This window comes from Culex pipiens, chromosome 1, assembly GCF_016801865.2.
Source record: "Culex pipiens pallens isolate TS chromosome 1, TS_CPP_V2, whole genome shotgun sequence".
Classification (NCBI taxonomy): Eukaryota; Metazoa; Arthropoda; class Insecta; order Diptera; family Culicidae; genus Culex; species Culex pipiens.
In genome coordinates this window covers 38,791,397-38,814,349 of record NC_068937.1, presented here as the reverse complement: position 1 = coordinate 38,814,349, position 22,953 = coordinate 38,791,397, and the positions used below count along the sequence as shown (strand labels likewise).

Genomic DNA, 22,953 nt, shown 5'->3' with positions numbered 1-22,953 from the left:
CTCTGAAAAAAATGCTCTTCTCAAAATATTCAGAATCATTTTAATGTCGTTTATTCACACCATTTCGTTCAAGGAAATTATGGTTCACGCAAATTAAGTAAAAATATGCTATAGAAAACCTACAAAGAAAAAAAACTAAATGACTAATGATGCATATTTACATCAAGTTCATTGTAAATTCATATGACATAAAAAAATGGTTTCAAAGATTGAAGGAAATGTCATCATTCCAAAAACAAAGAAAAACAATCCCCTTGATGCTTCTGAAGAATCGAGTTATATTTTGTTCAACATCTAAAATATTTGGAATAAAACAGATTTTTCGCGATTTCCGATTCGTGTTTTCGCATTCTCTCTTTACTCCCCTCTCTGTATTTCCAATCGATATCGCACATTTCGTGTTTTTTTTTCTTTTGATGTGGAAAACTCTATTGCTCAACTAAACACACACATATTCGCGCCAATTTCGTTGCCGAACCGAGTGAGTTAACGAGAGTTTACAGAGAGTTTTGACCGTTCACGTAAGACACACTTTTTGGCTGATGAGATTTTTGTTTCATGAAAGGAATGAAGTAAAAAGGTGACATTCAGAAATTGAAAGAGCAACATTTGAAGTTTTTTTTATAAACTTTCGATCACAACACAACGTAGAAATTTCGAAAACGGAACAAACAATTAAACGTGTGTTTTAGACGGGGTTTGATTAAATTTCTACTACACGACTTGTTTCGATCAAGGCTATAACATGACTTTTATAATGTGTTTGTTTACTTTTTATGAATGCGAAAGACTTAAATGTTTGTTTACTTATGTTTTGTATGCTTTTTTCTACTATTGTTTCAGTTCTTGCTTGTTTTTTTTATTCCATTCCATTACAGGTATTACGACTCGCTATGTATTTATCAATTCAAAATTTCATTCACTATCTACAGTATGTTTGTTTAATTTTACTTATTTGATGTACGTAACTTAACTTTTTATCGTTTTATCCCATTGAATTGATACTAAGATCATGGCATCCATGCCTTCTTCTTCTTTTGTTAGTTTCACGTGTCACACGAGTGACATCACAGCGTTTTCTTTTTTTTTTTTTGCAGTCATTATAGTGCAGCAGCAGCAGTGGTCCCGTGTCCACATCATTGTCACATGAAGGAGGGTGAGGTTTTACGCGAGCGTGACGACGATTTGGTGCGCGAAGGACTCTTGAGGCTGCGCCGGGACCGATCCGAGCGGGCACCCTGTTCGCACCACGGTTCTGGCACGCGGCCGCACCACTTGATCAGGTCCTGGACCTCGCTCTAGGGGAAGGAGATTTGGAGGTTAGCAGAATCAACTTTGAAATTCAAGAATGTTTTAAGGGATTCAGATTTTTGAAGTGATAAAGAAATCTTAAGTTTGCATATCAACTTTGATCTTATTATATCAAAGCTATCGAAAAGCCGAATTCGGAAGGAAACAACGATATTGGAATGTATTTTTTTTTTTTTTTTTGTAAAAATTTGTTTATTCATTTGTTAATTGTACTAATAACCTTAACATTACAGTACACACGAGAGGCGAAATTCTAATGCCTGCACCTCTAACCTATTGTCAGAACTATCACAATAGTCTAAGTATTCGCAGAGAAGTTTTAGTATTTGAAGTCTTTGTCTTCTTCCGGCTCCCTCTAGGGCAGGTCTCAGCAGGTTCTCGAACGAGATAGAACGCCTTCCTCGCAAGATCACAGTGACCTTGTTTTGAAACATCAGCCACACGTCTGCCACGCGTGAACAATCACTGAATTTATGCTGCAGCGTTTCCACAGCAGCGCCACAGTGAAGGCAACTCTCACTGTTCGCCCTCTGTATCGTGTGAAACAACTTACGATGTTCAGTTTTTTCGTTCACGAACATGTACAGTTGATTCTGTTGTGCAGAAGTGAGCCCTCTCAAAGCGATGTTTTTCCAAATTCTCCGCCAGTTGACCGCTGGGTTAGCTTGCTGAACCTTCGGCTGTTCGGTTTGCTGCTCAACATAGTACTGATGTAGTCGAACGGTAGTTGGATTTTGCAGGATGTCGGGAGGAATACTGGGTTTGTTTAGAAATATTTGCTTGAGGCAGGGAAATTCAGTGGGAGGGATAATCGGGATGGGATTGTTTTGCTCAATGTAGGATCGATAAAATGGGATGGACGCTAGCTCTGTCAGGTGTCGGTTCATCAATAATGCCTTGCACTTCAGCGCTGGTAGCTGTAGCCCCAGTCCGCCTTGTTCCCGTTCACGCGCTAGCTGTAGAATGGGCACTCTCGCTGGAACTCTGCTCCACAAAAACGTACCCATCGTTGATGTAATTTTGGCAATGTGCAGGTTGAGGGGAGGCACTATTGAGGAGAGATACCAAAGTTTGGCAGAAACAAAAGTGTTGAGAAGTATCACTTTTTGTTGCAGCGTCAAAGTGCGCCAAGCGTGCATCCAAACGTGTCGCGAGAAACTTGCTACGAGTGCATCCCAGTTTAGACGAATCATTGAGCGGATCGAGTTTGCGTAAATCACTCCCAATATTTTCACCGAACTTTCGGTTCGTAGCCACGGAACGTCGTCACCAGCACCGGTTCGTCCTACTTGGATACTCGTTGTTTTCCGCAAGTTGAGTTTGGCCCCAGACACACGTTCAAACCTCGTAAAGAGCGTTCGTATTTGTTCGAGTTTGCGTGTGGAGGTTACCACCACACTGATATCATCCGCATACGCCGCAGCTAAATCCGAACCACACTCTCTCTCGATCCGACAAAGCAGCGGGTGCAGATAAAGTACGAAAAGATGCATCGACAAAGGATCACCTTGTCGAACCGAACACTTGATGGGAAAGGCTGACCGTTTATCAGCAATCGGGACGAAGCTGCCTCAGCTATCCGGGACAGCAGACCGACGAGATCACTGTTGATTCCAAGAGAGCGCATGGTCCGGAAGAGATAGGCATGGTCAACACGGTCAAAAGCGTGGTCGAGATCGAAAGAAACGACCCGACCTCTCTGACCACGACGGATCAGCTGTGCGATTCTATCTTTCAGCGCCAATGTTGCTTCGTAAATATTCCTCTCCGAGTTGGAACATTTTTGAGCAGGGCTGAGGATTCCGTGGACTCGCATAACTCTCTCCAGTCTTGCTTTCAGCACTCTGGAGAGAATTTTGTAGTCAAAATTCAGGAGCGAAAGAGGTCGAAAAGAGCGAGCCGTGTTTCCTGCATTTTTCTTCTTCACAAGCACGATTACCCCGTCCACGAACTCTGGCGGGAAGGCTCCCGACAATGCTTCGTTCAATACAAGGTTCAGCTCCCGATGGATGACGTCGAAAGCCCGAAGGTAAAACTCCTTAGGTAGACCGTCCGAGCCTGGCGATTTTTTGGATGCACTCGTTCGTATCGCCGAGAATATCTCCGTTGTCGTGATCTCACACATGCAAGCCTGATTCATCATAAAATTTATCAAAACTTATGACTTGTGAACTTATGACATCAGGGTTACACGGATAGCTATCCAGTTAGCAAATCGAGTAACTCTTTATGCTGTAAATTTTGTTGACATTGAAATGTGTCTAAAATCGTCAGCATTTTTTCCGATTTTGGAAACATTTACAGCGAAAGCGAATACAAATGATGACGATTGTGAAAGCATTTCAATGTTTACAAATTCTATAACTTAGTGTTACCGGATTTCCTTACATGCTTTCTCTCCGTGGAGAAGTCATTCCAATACCTATTCAGCTGTAAACAAAAAAAGCAATTTTCCCAAAAAATTATATCTTCTTTTTTATTTTCTATCAGAACATTTCTTTATAATTAAAAAAATTAAACTGCAAAAAAAGTATTTAAAATCTACATTATGGAGAGCATTGAAGTTTGCATGGGAAAAACTTTTTACAAACTTTTAAAAATCTTTCAGAAATTTTAATCCATAAACTAATATAAATTTCAAAAAAAAGTATTTGTTTTAGACATTTTAAAATTATTCATATAATTTTCTTACAAGTGAAAAAAAATTATACAAAGTTTATACAATTTTTCAACAATTTTTTAAATAAATTTTAACCTAATCTTACTTCCTTAAAGTGATTATTTCTATTTTTCCCTAATTAATGCTATTTTTACTTAATTTTACTTATTTGAATTGATCATTTAAATAATTTATTAAAATTTTAAATAACAGTCCAGACTCGATTATCCGAAGGCCTCGGAAAAATTTCACTTCGGATAATCGAAACTTCGGATAATCGAATCACGAAAAAAAAAAATTCGTTGCCTAATTTTTTATTGTCGAGCTTAAGTATGACCCCTAAACTACGTTAAAGTGATTTAAAACTTTTAAATCCAAGATGGCGGCCAATATGGCGGTGTTGAAATATTGAAAAAAAAAATGCATTTTATTATTTAATAGGCAATCAACTATTCAAATTTGACTAAAATGGGGTTGCAGAACTTGAATTTGATGAAGATAAAGAAAAAAAAAATGTTCGTGATTCGATTATCCGAAGTCCCATACAAACCTTCGGATAATCGAAACTTCGGATAATCGAGGCTTCGGATAATCGAGTCTGGACTGTATTTCAAACAACTTGAACTAATTTTATCAAGTTTCAACTGATTTACTTAATTTTATGCTAATCCTTATTAATTTTGACTATATTGTTCTAAATTTACTTAATTCAACTTATTTCAACTCTTAAAAATAATATTATTTCAACTTGCAGCAAATTCAAATGATTTTCAATAATAACCTTAAAAAAATCCAGTTTTGGCTTATATTAACTTATTTTTTATAAATTTTCAATATTTTATTTTTTTCTGAATCTCCCAGATTTAAAAAAATTGTGTTTAGTAATCCCAACTAATTCCCAAGATGTTTCCCATTAGCTCCTATGTAGTTTTGTCTATCTTTAATTTGTTTAAAAATAATAAAAAATATATTTTCAAGGTAAGTTTAAATCATTCAAACTTGTTTTTAATATTTTAAACCTAGTTGAGCTTATTTTAGCAAATTTAAAATAATTTTAACTAATTTGAACAAAAAAAACGAAGTTGACTTTATAGCTGTCAGCCACCATTGCTAGTACCAACCACTAGTGTCTTCCTTTTTATCTACAAGGACTTCGCCGCCCTGGGCTCCTATGTGTATGAAAGTATGGAACGGAGCGACGGCGCCGAATACCCATATTTACACAAAGAATTTTAGAGCGCCCGCCGCGGGATTCGAACCGGTGACCTCTGGATTGTGAGTTCAGTGCGCGGTCCGATTAATCCACACGGGCGGGACGACTAATTTGAACAGATTTTGCCAATTTTTTACCAAAAATTCATGCAATTTCTGTCAAATTTTATTATATTTAATCTTTTCTCTACTGAGTTAGCCAAATTTTAACTAATTGCACCTACTTTTAACTAATTTGAATTTGTAGCAACTAATTTTTCTGATTGCAACTTATATCAACTGATTTTACCTAATGTTTCTACTTAATAATCTCAACTAATTTGAAATACTTTTTGCTCAATTCAACTTATAAAAACATATTGAGGCAAATTGTCAATGTCAATAATGTTTTCTAATTTGGAGTTATTTTAAGTTGCTTTGACAAATTTTTAGTTTTTTTTACATTTTCAACTAATTCAACCTAAGTTTAAACAATTGAATTTATTGTTCAATAATTTCATCTAATTTCAACCATTTTTAACTTATTTCAGCTAATAAAAATCAGGTTTAACTTATTGACATTATTGTAATTTTTTTAATAATTTGACCAATTTAAAATATGTTTTACTAATCATTAATAGTTTCATTCAATTTTAACTTATTTAAACTTATTTTAAATTATTCAAATAAATATAGTAACTTTATCCAATTTGGCTTATTTTGGCTAATTGTTCAATAATTTATACTCATTTCAACATAACAACTTGGTCATTTGAAAACTAGTTTCTCCTTATATTAACTCAATTTGACTGATCTTAACTAATATTAGTTATTTGTATACAATTTCAACTAAATTTAATTATTTATTGTAACTCTTGCAAGATTCAACAAATTTAACTATTGAAATAAACTGGACAAATTAAGCCAATTTTTTATAATTTAATGTAATAAAATTTATCATTTTTATGTCTTATTTGAACCAATTTAAATTATTTAACTATTTTTTACAAATAAAGACTCATTTTAACTTATTTTTACTAATTTACAATAATTCCGTTTTATAATGTTCCGGTAAATTGCATTTCAAATAAAAATTCCTAATTGTTGTAATTTGTCATCCTAATTTTATTTGATCACCCTAACCTGGAATCCAAAATAAAAAGAAGAAATGAACCCTAAAAGGGGCACGTTCTAAAATTTAAATATTCGTAATTCTGGCCCTTCGTTGACTTTGCTTATATTCATTCGAAAGAAAATGTTGATAAATAATCTTTTCCATAATTCATTCTTTTTTGTGATAAATAGTGGAAAAACAAAGAACTTTTTTTCTGAATTCGTCGCTGTCGTGCTACCTTGTCGCACGTGCCTTTTGAGCCAAATTGAGATAAAAACGCCATTTTGTGCAGCTTTCAATGCCTTTTGACCTTAACAGATCTTAAAAATTCGATTTCAATCCTGAGACATTAATTAAAAACCGAAAAAAACTCGATGCATTGATGTCACTTTTCAAATGAAAGAAGTTTCAATCTTGTCTTGCTATTTTGACACAACCTGAAAATTGCTGATTTCAGGTCAGAACGCGTTTGACACAGGAACGAGCTCGACTACCGTAAACATTTTCAGTTATAATTCGGGACTCCAGCAACCAAATTCAATCAAACTTCAGGACGATGCACAAAATGGACAACCTAATAAAATGGGTCTAGCTCATTTCCCCGAATGACATTTCCCCGAATGCCATTTCCCCGAAAATCATTTCCCCTAATTGGCCACATCCCCGAATACCACTTCCCCTAATCAGCCACATTCCCGAATGCCATTTCCCCGAATATCATTTCCCCTAATCGGCTATATCCCCGAATGCCATTTCCCCTAATCGGCCATTTCCCCGAATGCCATTTCCCCGAAGTGACACTTACGCCAATTGCCGTTTATTTAAATTTAAATTTTCCCGAATTTTCATATCCCCTAATCATCATTTTCGCTAAAGCCTTTTTCCATGAAAAACAGATATTTTCTTTCTCAATTTTACCGAACAAACAGCTTTTTCGGGTATGCTGTTGATTAAATGTTGTAAATTGGGTAGTAAAGCCCTTTGTCAATTTTTATGAACAACGGTAAGAAACATGATTAAAAACCATTTCTGATAACGTTTTTTTCATTTTTATGCAAAAAAAAGTTATTGACAAGACAACATTTTTTCTATGGATCCACTATGGTCCCCTTGGAACGAGCTGTCAAGTAGAAGCTTTTCTGCCAAGAAGGGCCGTGAAGTGAATTTTTAAAAATTGAATTAAAAATCCATTTTAAATCCTTTGCGGTCGTTCAATGGGTCATTGTACTTAGAAAAATAAGCCATATCGTTGTGAACAATAATATCACAAATTTAAGCTTAATTTTGGGACCCAATTACAGTGCAGACTCGATTATCTGAAGCCTCGATTATCCGAAGTTTCGATTATCCGAAGTTTGATTATCCGAAGGTTTGTATGGGACTTCGAATAATCGAATCAAGAACAAATTTTTTTTTCGTTTTTTTCTTTTTCTTGTTTTAAACATCAAATTTGAGTACTGCAACCCCATTTTAGTAAAATTTGAATAGTTGAATATGCAATCATTAAATAATAAAATGCATTTTTTCAATATTTCAACACCGCCATATTGGCCTTGGATTTAAAAGTTCTAAATCACTTTAACGTAGTTTAGGGGACATACGCTCGACAATAAAAAAATAGGCATCATAAAAAAAATTCGTGATTCAATTATCCGAAGTGAAATTTTTCCGAAGCCTTCGGATAATCAAGTCTGGACTGTACTCGATTTTTTTTTGTTCAATTAACATTTGTATTCAACCGCATAATTAGATGTTGTTTTTGAGAAATTTGCAAGGAAATTTGTCTTTTTTCGAATTTTGTTCAAGAACACAAAAATCGAACAAATAGGTACATAAGGCTGGTACAAATTTTATTTAAAGTTTTTGTTGATTATACTTTTCGCCAAATCCCAAACCAGCAATGTGAATAAAATGATGAGTGTGTACGGGGTTCTGTACTACGAAAATCGCACGGTATGTTTTTTGAATCATAAAAAATAACAAAACTTCTATTGCATTATTATTATCATGTCTATAAGAAAAAAGTATTTGTTTTGAGAATATATGTATAAAAAAAAGTCTGTAACAATATTCATTGTATTGGAATTTGTATTGAATCCCCCCTAAAATGCTACGTCTGTTCTGAATGAAGCCAAAAAGAAAGTTGATCATTCAAGGCCATTACGAACCTTTAAATATGTAGTTTGATGTGATAAAAATTGTCATCATTTTTTTTCTTTTAAAATGCCATTTCCCCGAACGCGGTCAAGCGGAAATGCCCGGTGCCCAGGAGCGCGCGCTCCGGGGCACCGGGCATTTCCGCTTGACCGCGTTCGGGGAAATGGCATTCAGGGAAATGACTATTCAGGGATATGACTAATCGGGTAAGTGGCATTCGGGATTGTGGCCCATTCGGGAAAATGGCATTCGGGGATGTGGACGATTAGGGGAAATGGGAAATTCGGGTAAATGGAATTCGGGGAAATGACTATTAGGGGAAGTGTCTTTTCGGGGAAGTGGCATTCGGGGAAATGTCCCTTCGGTAATATGGGTTTCGGGGAAATGTCATAGATTCAATAAAATGTGTTTGTTGTTGTTTACATTGCGTGCTCTATTTTTTTTTATTTTTTTGTGTTAAACATTAACACGCGTTTTTCTCAGAACACAGAATAGCACGACAACGTAGAACTATTGTAATCAATCACTAAAACATTGCCGAAGCAACAAAAAAAGAAACATCTAGTGATATCATACCTGCAAATACCCCGGCAGCTCGCCAAAAATCTCCAACCGCGTCAGTTCCGTGTGCTGCGACAGATACGACAGACAGCTCGCCTTCAGCGTGGCCGCATTGAACCGGTCGGCAATTCCCAACAGATAGATGACCGAGTCCCCATCGATCGACGCCATCAACGTATTCTCACAGATATCCTTCAGGTTGTCCACCGAGTACCGATCCGCCAACAGCATCAGCTCGCACAGCTGGTCCACCCCGACCGACTTGTCCACCGGCGCTCCGTACAGGTACAGCAGGAGCCTTCGGAATATCACCGGCGACGTGTCGTGGATGACAATTTTCCTGAAAGAATTGGAATTTTTCAGGAAATTGCAAGCGATACAATCGAAATAACCGAAGCAGTTACCTATTGATATCCTCCTGCATGCCGGACAGCAGTGCCTTCTTGAACCACTCGCACCGCGCCGCCACAATCACCCGGTGCGCCTTGAACGTGTGCGACGACTGGTTCTTGGCCTGGGGCGTTCCGGCGCCGCCAGTTCCGCCAAACAGCAACGCCGCATCGTCCGGACTGAAGTCGAACGCCGACACGACGTTCTCGTTCTGGCAGTCGGTCGGCGACACCACCACCTCGAACTCCATGTCCGCCAGGTGGCCCGAGTGCAGCAGCTTGAGGGCGTTCTTCGACAGGCTGCTGTGGTGGGCCGTCGGCGGCTCGCACAGACTCTGCACCAGGTTGAGCTGTGAGTAGAAGATGCTTGAGGATTCGAAGTTCTAAAACATTAGAACAACCAACCTTAGTATTGTTGTAGTCCATAAAGCGGTTCGGACAGGGTCGTGGATCGCCGTACCCGCTGCTGTCTACGCTGCGGTTCTCCAGCAGGCCCAGCTCCAGCATGGCACGGGTGAACTGCTCCTTTTGGATCAGGTTGGACACCTGGGAAATGAAGTCACGGTGAGTCAACTAGACCTGGATTTGCTTCAGCAAGACTACTTACATACAACATTGCATCGTTTAAGGCAGCTTTATGCTCCAACAGCTTCGAGATTATTCCATTCTTGAAGAAGCGAGATGTCAGTCAGAAATTTTACACGATTTCACGAGAGATACTCACCACCTGACTAGTCAAAAACTTGAAGCAGAACTTGAACTCCTTCCAGCCAATTTTCTCATCAATCGTATCACACAATTCCTCGAGCCGAGCGATAAACAGAGGAACTTCCAGTGTCAACTGCTCCAGGTTCCTCCGAACAGTCTGGTGTTGATGCATATGGTTCATCTCGTTGAAGGTCGCCCTAAAATGTTGCGGTCTGATAAGGTACCAATCACTGGAGAAGACAGTGAGCAAGAGAGCAATTCTCTTTTCTCTCGTTTGCTCTCGAGAGGGATCGCGAAAAAAGAGATTTGCTCTCTCGCTCACTGTCAAACAATAACAAGCCATACCTCTTGTGAAGTATCACTTCGAGCGCGCTCGACACCCTCCCGTAGATGTCGCGCATCTTCTTCACCTCGTACATGTACAGGAAGAACTTGAGGTCGCTTTCGGAGTTTTGCTGGTTGAACCGGTTCGACTCACCACCCGCGGACGAACCCCCCGTTGCCGACGGGCTCGACGGGCTGGCATTGCCGTACCCAGAGGAACTTCTCGTCCGACCCCGGGCCGCCATCCGACTCTCGCGGGAACCGATCCCCGCGGTGGCACCACCGCCGTAACCTCGACCCTCTTGACCGTGCGTTGATTTGAGATCCTGAACGAACATTGAAGGTTAGGTTCGGTGAATCCCAAACATCTACACCCGCGACTCACCTTGCAAACCTTCTCCAGCGAGTTCTTGATCTCGGAGATGGACGCCGTCAGCACTTCCAGCGCGTACGTAATCTCCGGCACCAGGTACGACACCAGGTCGTTCCTCTCGTCCGTGGTCAGGCTGCACAGCACGACGTTGACGTTCTGCAGCAGCTGGTGCATCTGGGACAGGAAGACGGGCATCCGCGAGCGGACGTACTTGATGATCTCGTGGCGCTGGTGGCGCGTGAACGTGGTCGCGTCCTTGGTGAAGATGTTGCAGAACTGGAGCAGCTTGACCATCGCTGGAAGCATGGAAGCAAATCAATTTTGAGTGTCGTAAACATAACCTCAACTCACCTATCAGCGATTCCTTGAATCCCTCCTTGAAGATCTGGCACAGCACGCACGGGCTGTGCGAAATGGTGTTCGGGTTGACCATCTGGATCATGTTGTTCAGACTGTCGTGCAAATCCGTAATGATATCGATGACAACTGAAATTTGAACCGAAATTAAATCAAGCTTCAAGCTTTAAACAAGATCAAACCCTTACACTTCTTGAGCTGAATGTTGCGCAGGAAGTTCTTGCACGGTGGCGTCATCCGGCTCAGCGGCGTCGTACTCTCGCACATCGCGATCAAGCTCGTGCACGTTTCCTCGTCGAGGCTTTCGGGAAGACATTCGCAGTACAGCCAGTGCAGGATCGTGGACAGCATCTTCGACGGGATGTTGTTCAGCACCGAGAGCGGGGTGAGCGGTGACGAGGGTGGAGTGTCCAGGGAACAGGGGAAGGGCGAGGGGCTGCGGGCACGGAACGGGGAAGAGGGTGGCTTGAACTTGGTGCGCTGGAACGGGCTGTCGAAGGTGGCCGGGGTGATCATGCTCGGAGCGGGGAAGAAGAAGATGTTGCGGTCGGAGTTGAGGTTCGAGTCGGAGGAGGACACGTGATGCTTGCGGGGTACGTCCAGGAAGATTGAGTCCGAGTTGGCCGCGAGGCAGTTGAACGAGTTGGAGACCAGCTTGGGAGAGAGGTTGTACACGTCCAGCGTCGGCGGTAGCAGGAAGTTCGGGGTCGTCGTCGTGGTTGGGCTTGCCCGTTGGCTGATATGTTGACAACCGCTAACCAGCGCCACCACCGGCTTCGGAGACTTGGCACACGGAACCGAACTGACCTTCATCAGCGGCGGATGATTGTTACGTTCCGCGGTGGCAGCTGCGGCGGCTTCGAATCGATTCGCCAGGTGTTGATATGTGGTTGTGGCCGCCATACTGCTACAATCGAACCCATTCAACCGCAATATCGGCGAGTGGACGTTGTAAATCACGTTATCACAACTCTTCAGAGTCACATCACAAAAGTTCCCATCATCGAGCACCGACAGCAGCGTAAACGGGATCTCCTGCCCCACCGATTGGTCCTCCTTGACCCGCTTGCAAGCCAACCGGCACCACCCATCACACTTCAACGTCATCCGGTCGGCCGGGCTGTACGAGTTCGTGCGGAACTCAATGCTATGCCCGGTGTACGCCCCGAAGATCAGCCCCGGCACAGCCGAACTCAGCTCGACCACCTCGAACGTCTCGCAGCTGAACAGCACCATGGCGGAGTCGTTGAACGGGCAAAAGCTGGACGACTCGAAGCCGGTGGCCATCCGATGACCGTCGTAGTCCGCGCTTCCCGGGTGAGCATTGCTGTTGGTGGTGTGGACCAGGTCGTTGTACCAGATGATGTCGCCCATCTCGTCCAGGCGGAACTTTACGCTGGGGAATGGAGAGATAAGAATAAATATAGTCATTAGGGTGTTTCATCCAAAACCAAAAGTTCGCAGGATCAGGCAAACCGAGGTTCCCCTAGTAGAGGATACCCATAGGGACTCTCATGCCAAATTTCAGCCCATTTGGTTGAGAATTGGCCTGTCCCCAGCGGTTTGAAGTTTACATGTAAATTATTATGGGATTTTTATGCTTTTCGTTCAATCGTTCCTACAGGTCTGGGGACAACATGGATTCACTCGGAATAATGACAGGTATGTAGGGGATGGTCCAATGAACAAATTCCAGAAGAAATTAAAGTTGTCCATTCTGTCCCCATTGGATCGACGTCCACTGTCTCCAGAATCAATGATTCACCCTTCAAAAGTGGCAGAGCATACACTCAAGTTTTGGCTCAGAAACATTATTTTAAGTAATAAAATTATAATTATTGATGTTTCTTTAATAATTTTAACTATTCTGAATAACGTTGCATAGTGATTTTGTAATAATAATGCAATCGATGCCTCTCCACGTGTTCACCGTCTGACATGGGGCGTCGTAATTTTCACCTAACCGTCATAGCACACTAAGGAAATGCGATGCTTTTGAAGGGTGAATCGTTGATTCTGGAGACACCGGACGTCGATCCAATGCGCACCTTGGGGACAGAATGGACAAACCTAATTCCTTCTGAAATGTGTTCATTGGACCATTCCCTACACACCTGTCTTTATTCCGAGTGCATCCATTGTGTCCCCTGACCTGTAGGATCGATTGAACGAAAAGCACAAAAATTCCATAGTAATTTCCATGTAAATTTCAACTTGCTGGGGACAGGCCAATTCTCAACCAAACGGGCTGATATTTGGCATGAGAGTCCCTATGGGCATCCTCTACTAGGGGAACCTCAGTTTGCCTGATTCTGAGAACTTTTGGTTTTGGATGAAACACCCTAATAGTCATGCCACGGTTATGATTCGTTCAGCTGCCTCGGTTAAGCACAACCCAATTTTTAAAAAAATATTAAAAATTTCCACAAAAGTACTCAAAATTTTAGATTTTTGCAATACGGGTATCAAATAATATGAATTTTTCATACATTTCGAAAGTTGTAACACACATTTTAGAAAATATTAATTTTCTCTCAAAACTACGTATTTTTGAAAATATACTCAAAATTTCAGTTTTTACAATATGGGTATCAGATGATCGGATTTTTATTATACATTACGAAAGTATTGAATTTTTTTTAAATACTAAAAAAAATCATAAACCTACGTTTTTTCGAAAAAAAAATCTGAAAACATCACTTTTTACAATATGGGTAACAAATGATCGGAATTTTTCATATATCGAAAATATTTTTAAAAAAATAAAAATACTAGAAAAATTTCACGTAGTTTACGTATTTTCGAAAAAAAACACTGAAAATTTTATTTTTGAGCTGAACTGACTGAAATTTTGAGTATTTTTTCAAAAATACGTAGTTTTGTGAAAAATTTTAGTATTTTCATAAAAAATGTGTTATTACTTTCGAACTGTTTGAAAAAATCCCGATCATTTGATATCCAAATTTAAAATACTGATACTTTGAGTTTTTTTTTATCGAAAATCCGTAGCTTTATGATTTTTTTTAGTATTTTCAATCCCAGTTTGCCCTATCATTTGAGACCCATATTGTAAAAAACTAAAATTGCAGGTATTTTTGTCGAAAATACGTAGTTTTGTTAAAATTTTAAGTTTTTTTTTCATTGCTTTCGAAAAGTTTGAAAATCTCCCAATAAGTTGATTGAAATGACTGAAATTTAAAGTGTTCTTTCGAAAATACATAGTTTTGTGAAAATGATGAGTATTTAAAAAAAATACTTCCGAAATGTATGAAAAAACACGATCATTTGCAAAAACAATGATCGTGAAAAAAAATCGAGAAAGAATTTGCATTTTGAAAATACAGGAAAAAAACCTATTTTTGTAAAAAAAATCATAAAATTTAAATTGCAATGGATACCTGACATTATCCCGATTCTTAAACACTATATTTTTTTTATAGTTTGAATAATTTTTCATAGAATTACAGCCAATGTCTCCCATATAGCCGAAATCCCATAAGCTCTGTGCTTCAGTTATGCACGCCTCGGTTTTGCATCCCCCATATGCGGTGCTAAGCCGAGGCATGACTGTAGTAGTTTATGCAACAATTTGCAAAATAACATTTTTCTAGCACGAGTCGTACAAACACAACATTTTATTTTTCAGTGAAATTTCTGAGAAACCAAAACAGTGTCGAAGAATATAACTTTTCAATACAAGTGCTGAAAAAATGAACTTTTCAGCCCTGAAATGAGTGTTATAATTAACTTTTAGGCGCTTTTATGTTTGGTGGTGATTAGTAGGCCATTTTGTCACTATAAAATGACAGGAAAAGTAAGTATTTTCAAAAAGGTAGGTATTGTAAAAAGTAATTAATTTCAATTATTTTATGTTAAAGTATAGCATCAAAAATTTTAAAAAATTGAAATGAACTTAAAAGATCATCAACATCATTGTTATATAAAGAAGCAATTTTTATGTTTGTTGTTGTTGGTTGTTGGTTGTTGGTTGTTGGTTGTTGGTTGTTGGTTGTTGGTTGTTGACTGGTGGTTGTAGATTGTTGTTTTTTTAATAAACTTTTTGTGACTTTAAGTTTATCTCCCAAAATACGAATTTATGATTTTTTGTTATGTTTCAGGAGACTAAACAAGACATCTTTAAATTGTAATGGTGTTAAATTTGGGTTAGAAAATGTGGATTTTCAAAAAATATAGTGATTTTTGAAAAATATCGAAAATCTGGACATTTAACTTTTGTTGATCAATAATCATTTTTCGAAAAATCGAATTTGCGATCAAAAAGTATTTCAAAATTCTTGATTTTTTTAAAAGGTCAACGATATTATAATTCTATTTAATAAAATCTGTATTTTTTTCGAAAAGGTTGTTGAGCTTGGCTTGAAAAAAAAAATCAGAATCAGTTCAAAACAAAAATTGGAAAAGACATCACAGAAACTTATTTTTTTTCTAAAACGTTCTAATCATAACCTTGCCGGAAACTCCAAATCGATAAGAAATTCTCTTTTCGAGATACAGAATTTCATATGTTTTTTTTTGTGTATTGTTTACTGTAACTTATGTTTTTTAATGTTACTTTTTTTCAAATTTCCTCAAAATAAAACAGTTCTCGAAGGCTTTTCCCAAATCAATTCCATCATCATCACCGCTCGACGATCACCATCATCGTCATCGTCTGGTGAGATGCACTCTGCCCATTCACTTCTTTACGCCCAGCACTGCCACTTCCCGCAGAGCACCAACCGCGTCACAATTACACCGTGCCACTCCCTTTGCACTCCACGAGCAGCCACAGATGCGAGGTGGAGTAGGCAGAAAAAGACGATATTTTATAGCCAGAGCTCCAGAAAAAAAAGTTTTCACTCAATAATTTATGGCTTGCCTACCTTGCAGGCGTTAAAATTTAATTACACCTTCTTCGAGCAAACCCAACTTCTTACCCTTCCAGACCCAACTTGTCCGCAGTTCCATCCAGGTGGGATTCGATAATCTAGAAAAAAAAGATTAAAATTGCTTATTTTTTAAAAGATTTTCCAACAAATTATGCAGAAATTATACCTCCCAAGTTCCCACAAACGAGTTGGAACCATCCGAAGTCATTTTGAACTATTTGCGTAAGATTTTCCAGCAAATGAATCAATTTTTCACTGAAACTCGCACATTTTTCCTACAAATTTTCCCCCCTTTTCGAGATTTCCTCCACGACTTTTCCTCTCAATCGCCCCAACAAAGAATCACGAAAATTTTCACTTTTCCTCGTGAAAATTCCACAACTTTCACCAAACTATCACTCCCACAACACCCCAAACTCAGTTGCATTTCCAGCCAGGATTTCCATCGCCAATTCGAAGCTCCATTCTGGACAATTTGAGCAAGAAAATTTTCACTTTCCCCCCCCGTTCACAGCCAGACGTCGTTTGATGCTGCCATATCTTTGAGAAGTGAAGTGAGGAAAAGCAGAGAAAAAAACGAGCCACCTGGAAAACGCGAATCCTGCAAGTGTCATTCTGCTAGTGCGTCCATCCCGGGAATTCCCGGGACAAAAATCCCGGGATTTTTCTAAAACCGGGAATTCCCGAATCCCGGGATTTTTTGTAATTTGTCCCGGGAAATCCCGAAACCCGAACAGACGGTAATAACTTAAGTCATGCCATTTCAATAACAAATACTGTTAAAATAACAGAAAGTGTTATGGAGTATTCTTGCAAAATCCAATTTTGCATAAGAGTTTATGTTATCATAACAAAATTTGTTATTGGTATGATATTGATTGCAAGCCAAAACAACTTAGGAATAAATTTTTTTTGCTATCTCAAACTGTTATTGGGATGATCGGATTAGTTGTTAAAATAACAAAAAATAATAACATAGATTTGTTCGAAGAATAACTAAACATGATGGTAGTCTGTTATTACAATAACAATCCAATAACAAAAAATCGTAACGGCGAATAACAAAACTTGTTATAAATAACATAAAATGTTATTGGCCTAGTATGTTCAAACATCAAAAATTGTTATTCCCAAGTTATTTCCGTCTGTTCGGGAATTGAAAAAAAAAAACAAATTTTGGTCTGAAAATTCAGATTTGGTTGTAGAAATAGATGAACAGTTGAATACATAGTAAGCGATACGAATTTCAAAGCATTAAAATCTAAAAAAAAAAAGAGTATTATGTTTACTTATATTTAGGATATTAAATTTAAAAAAATATCCTATTAAATTATTTTTCATCAAATACCGGCAAAATCTGGGGCAAATCAGGACAAATGTAATGAATTAAGACAGCTATTGAAGCCATTTTTTGCATAATGACTTCGGTTCAAACAGGAACAGATCATTATAATTCCTAGTATTCGATTTCCAATTATATTCCCCTAAAATCTCCTGTACCTATTCAGACTGTAGTCCTGATTTTCATCAGTTGGCGGTAGTAACATAAAAATAATTTGTAAAATATGTTTTATATAAAACAAGAAATTCAAAACTTATCTAAAATTTAACATTAGCTGGAATCATTTTATTTGTTGTCGCTAATTGTTTTTTTTTAGACATTTTCAAAGAAAATTTTCGAGCTTTTGTAGTCATGTCATATAAAAAATATATTCATTTAAAACACTTATTTAATTTGAATCACATTTGAATTAAATATTTAAGTTCATTTAAAATCCATAGCACAACAGAGGATAAAAAAACAATTTTTAATTTCTTTTAATCTATTTCAAAACGGTCGTCCTTGTTTAGATTGAAGTGTAGATTGTCACTAATTAATATTATTCTGCTTATTCTATGATTTTAAGCTTGAAAACATATCAAATATTATGAAAACATTGATTTTATGACAGCTTTAAAAATTTCCCGGGATCCCGGGAATTCCCGGGATTTCAAAAATATTTTTCCCGTTTCCCGGGAAATTCAAAACCCGGGAAAATTGGACGCCCTACATTCTGCGCACCAATACACACTCACACGCGCTGGTGTATGTTTTGTTTGGGGCGAAAAGCTGTCAGAAAAGCTACGGAAGTGGGTGTGGGGGAAAAGCGAAAGGGCGAGAATTTTCTTTTCGCTTTTCCTCTCTTTGGTGTGTGAGGGCGAATGGGCCTCACTAATACAGTTGAGAGGAGGAAAAACACGTGTAGCTTCCAAAACATTGGTTGGGCTAGGGTTGATATGAAATAATTAGCGTCAATGTTTTGCGATGAATAAACATTTATTTTAATAATTGAATGTGTTAAATTTGGAATAATGGATTAAAAAAATACAGCCGTGCACCAAAGATTTGATATTGTTAAGACGAAGGTAACATAATCCATCGTTCAGGTTGGTATAATACTTAACCAATTTTTTAATATTTAGATCAAATTTGTCTATAATTTTCCTGTGTCAAAAGAAGCCTGTGAGCATCATTAGTTTTTCCACGCAAATCTCCACACATTTTTGCGATCTGGTCATACAAAATAGATTTGTAAATGTAAAATAATCTGTTGCTTGATATATGAGACTTTGTGATTGATTTGGTGAGCAAGTCTCTACGAAATCGGTATTTTTTCTTCAATTTTAAATTTTTGTATTTTTTAATCCGGCTGAAACTTTTTTGGTGCCTTCGGAATGCCCAAAGAAGCCATTTTGCATCATTAGTTTGTCCATATAATTTTCCATACAAATTTGGCAGCTGTCCATACAAAAATAATGTATGAAGATTCAAAAATCTGACCGAGCCACGTAGCCCAGTGGTAACGCTTCCGCCTCGTAAGCGGTAGATCGGGGTTCAAATCCCGGCTCGGACCAACACAACTGGTGATCTTTTCCCTTCTGGAATCGATTGCTTAGTAAAGGGAAGGTAGTGTATCGTCACAAACTGGACCTTATCACGACACCTTAGGGAGGCAACCTATGGAATGTTAACATTAACATTAACATTAACCTTAACATGTTAACATTAAGTTGAGAATTAAATTGCCACTGAATCCGCTTTGTAAATGCCGGCCCCGATACTCTTCAAGGGTGTTCCCCTCAAGAACTGGGAAAGATTTACTTTACTATTCAAAAATCTGTATCTTTTGAAGGAATTTTTTGATCGATTTGGTGTCTTCGGCAAAGTTGTAGGTATGGATACGGACTACACTGGAAAAAAATGATACAAGGTAAAAAAATGTTTGGTGATATTTTATTTAACTTTCTGTCTCTAAAACTTGATTTGCAAAAAACTTTTGAAAACAATATTTTTGAGAAGATGAGAAAAATATAGAGAATTTTTCAGCTTTTCAAAAATTGTTTTTTGCAAAAGTGGGCAAACATGTGAGCAATTCTCTACCAAAACCGGAAATGGATTTTATTTGTATTTTTTTATTTGACTCAAACTTTGTGGGGGCCTTTCCTATGACCAAATAAGCTATTTTGCGTCATTGGTTCACCCATACAAGTCTCCATACAATTTCGGCTGCTGTCCATACAAAAATGGTATGTAAATATGCAAACAAAATCAACAACTTTCGAGCCATAGAGAAACATGGTCAAAAAATCTGCCGCCGAGCTATGATTTTTTGAAAAAATAGTGAATAGTGATATTTTTTTAATGCAAAATTTAATTTGCAATCGAAAAGTACTTTACAGATTTTTTGATAAAGGGCTTTGTTTTCAAGATATAGCCATCGAAAGTTTGATTTTAGCGAAATATTTGCAGTTTTTCAATTTTTAAAAATAGTGACCATGAGTGACCAATTCTAATTTTTTTTTTTTTTTTTTGAAAAGTTCAGATAATTTGCTATAAAATTGTCTAAGAGACATTGAAGATTGGACCTCGGGTTGCTGAGATACAGCCACTTTAAGAAAAAGAAACACGAAAATTGAAGTATTCTTAATCTCACCAAAACAACCCACCATTTTCTAATGACGATATCTCAGCAACTAGTGGTCCGATTTCCAATGTTAAAACGTAAACGTGTCGTTAAATTTTCCGATCTTTTCGAAAAAAATATTTTGATTTTTTTTTTAAATCAAGACTAGCATTTTAAAAGGGCAAAACATTGAATACTACGCCCATTTAAAATGCTAGTCTTGATTTAAAAACTTATGGTCACTATTTTGAAAAAATGAAAAACTGCAAATATTTCGCTTAAATCAAACTTTTGGTGGCTATATCTTGAAAACTTAGCCCTTTATCAAAAAATCTGTAAAGTACTTTTCGATTGCAAATTCAATTTTGCATTAAAAAATAATGTCAAACTTGTTTGTGCATGAAACTTCGATTTTATCCAAAAATCACTATTTTTTCAAAAAATTCATAACTCGGCGGCAGATTTTTTGACCATGTTTCTCTATGGCTCGAAAGTTGCGGATTTTTGTCCCCTATAACATATCAAAAAATCTCGAAAATAAAAAAAATACGTTTTTTTGGAAAATTGAGTTTTAGTGAAAAAAAAAGTCTGCAATTTTTTTTCCGTGTACCTTTTTTTTCTCAAAATTCCTCAACAATACCTACAACTTTGCCGAAGACACCAAGTTGATCAGAAAATCCACTCAAAAGTTACAGCTGTTTGAATATTTACATACCATTTTTGTATGGACAGCAGCCAAAATTGTATGGAGACTTGTATGGGTGAACCAATGACGCAAAATAGCTTATTTGGTCATAGGGAAGGCCCCCACAAAGTTTGAGTCAAATAAAAAAATACAAAAAATAAAAATGGTCGAAATCGGCCGATTTCGTAGAGAGTTGCTCATGTGCACTAATTAAAAAAAAATAAAAAACTGCGACTATTTTCAAAAAAAGTCACCTAAATATGGATTTAACTTGAAAACGGTGCACTTTATCAAAAATTTGAAGTTGAAAAATTTTTGCGACCGATATTTCGATTTTTTTTTCAAAAATCAGTTTTGATTCAAAAATTCATAACTCGCTCAAAGATTTTTTGCAAACCTGGAAATTTCTGAAAAGTTGGCATTTAATGTTCTCTAAAACATATCAAAAATTAATAAACAATTAAAAATTGTGTTTTTTTGCAAAGCAAGTTTTAGTGACAAAAAGTTAAATAAAAAATCACCAAAATTTTTTTTTACCTTGTATCATTTTTATCCAGTGTAGTCCGTATCTATACCTACAATTTTGCCGAAGACACCAAATCGATCAAAAAATTCCTTCAAAAGATACAGATTTTTTTAATTTAAATACATCATTTTTGTATGGACAGCTGCCAAATTTGTATGGAAAATTATATGGACAAACTAATGATGCAAAATGGCTTTTTTGGGCATACCGAAGGCACCAAAAAAGTTTCAGTGGGTTTAAAAAATACAAAAAAATAATCGAATGACCGAAATCTGAGAGAACTGCTCTGGTGTCTTTAGAAAAGCTGTAGGTTATCATTAAGACTGTGTAGATAAAAAATAAGTAAATGGAAAAACTACTCTGACTTATTTATATAACATTTTATCATCAAAGATTGAATTCCCAAAATACATATTTTTCAATTCTTTCATCCTTTGCGCCAGAGTTTAGGGAGATGATGATTTTGTGATCATATCGAAGATATGGCCCAAATATAATTTTTAGTTCATTTTGTAATGTGAAACCTAATTTGCAATGAAAGATTACTTTCTTTACGATTTGAGAGAAAATTTTGTCGAGCAAAAGACCTGTTTTTTCAATGTTTGTTTAAATAATAAACAGCAATGTAACTGTTTTTAAAACAAAATTTTAAGCACCGACTATCCCTCTAAGACCATCTCCACCGGGCGCGCGCAGTAAGGATTTGGAAGCGCTCCACCATCACTCTTCCCCACACCGGTCGCTCATAAACGCGCTCATAAAATAGCAGCTCGACCCTGGGTGAACAGTAGCGTGTCCCAAAAAAACACGAATTCGAGGAATTCAATGTGCTCAGTTCTCAAATGATAGAAAATCATGTTAGAAACAACTCTCTCATACATAAAAACTTTCGGAAAAATTGTTTACCACGTTCCCTGGGCATTTTTTTGAAAAAAGTCAGTTTTTTCGACAATTTCACAAAATCTGCTTAGAAAAAATGGAAAATTTTAAAATTTCAAATAGCCTATACCATTAAATGATGGTCTGTGGTCCAATAAACAAGTTATTGTATCGATTTGGCCTTTTAAAACCTTGTTTTCACTTTCCCGGTAGCTTTTATGTCGAAAAATACGAGTTTTTGCTTTACTTTTTTTCAATCTTTTCCCTCGGTATTGAACACAAAAATTTCCTCATATGTGAAAATACATGCATCTTGTAGGAAATTTTCCGCCGAAGATTTTCGTCTAAGCAACTTTGAAGTTTCATCAACTCTGAGCTGAGATATTCCAGTTTTTGTGATGAAAGAATATTGAATATTTGAAAATGTTGATATTAATCATCATTGGCATACAATATTAAGGATAATTTAAGCCTAATTTGAAGTGAGGCTGTATCGCATCTGTTTTTAAACATGATTGGTTCATCCTTCAATACTAAGGTCCACCTGGTTTTGTTTTCTCATGGCACACTACGTGCTAAATGAATGAATTACTTTTAGCAAATAACTCATATTTAGAGCATTTGGCATTTAAACCAATCGATGCACGTTTGCTGTGTTTCCATGGATACAAATAAACAAATAACAAATATAAGGTTCAATTGTACGCATTTCCGTGATCTGAACCACAACGTAACGTTTACACTCCCTTCTTATAACTCCTGTTGATAAATCCGATGTTCAGGTAAATTAAAAATATCACTAATATTTGGAATTTATTCTATAGGGATCCATCCATTAATCACGTAGACATTTTTTTTAAATCTCAGCTCCCTCCCCTTCTCATGG

At 37.3% G+C, this 22,953-nt stretch overlaps 1 protein-coding gene across 1 annotated transcript; it reads right to left on the bottom strand.

The window, feature by feature from the left end:
• Positions 1 to 394: 394 nt before the first annotated feature.
• LOC120423873 (uncharacterized) lies at positions 395 to 16,591 on the bottom strand. Its single transcript, XM_039587821.2, has 12 exons — positions 16,200 to 16,591; positions 16,082 to 16,131; positions 11,333 to 12,540; positions 11,139 to 11,273; positions 10,800 to 11,083; positions 10,436 to 10,740; positions 10,107 to 10,287; positions 9,990 to 10,049; positions 9,788 to 9,928; positions 9,398 to 9,732; positions 9,009 to 9,333; positions 395 to 1,298 (listed from the first exon to the last, which is right to left on the bottom strand). Exons 1-12 carry the CDS (start codon positions 16,239 to 16,241, stop codon positions 1,143 to 1,145), a joined length of 3,222 nt encoding a protein of 1,073 aa, XP_039443755.1. The 5' UTR covers positions 16,242 to 16,591; the 3' UTR covers positions 395 to 1,142.
• Positions 16,592 to 22,953: the final 6,362 nt, after the last annotated feature.

What these genes read in the sequence shown, in the direction of transcription:
- LOC120423873 (XM_039587821.2), bottom strand. Translation starts at nt 16,241, where the DNA reads ATGACTTCGGATGGTTCCAACTCGTTTGTGGGAACTTGGGAG. An exon ending in CGTTTGTGGGAACTTGGGAG is followed by an intron (nt 16,132 to 16,199) that starts GTATAATTTCTG and finishes TTTTTTTTCTAG; the next exon opens with ATTATCGAATCCCACCTGGA. An exon ending in CAACATTCAGCTCAAGAAGT is followed by an intron (nt 11,274 to 11,332) that starts GTAAGGGTTTGA and finishes TTCAAATTTCAG; the next exon opens with TTGTCATCGATATCATTACG.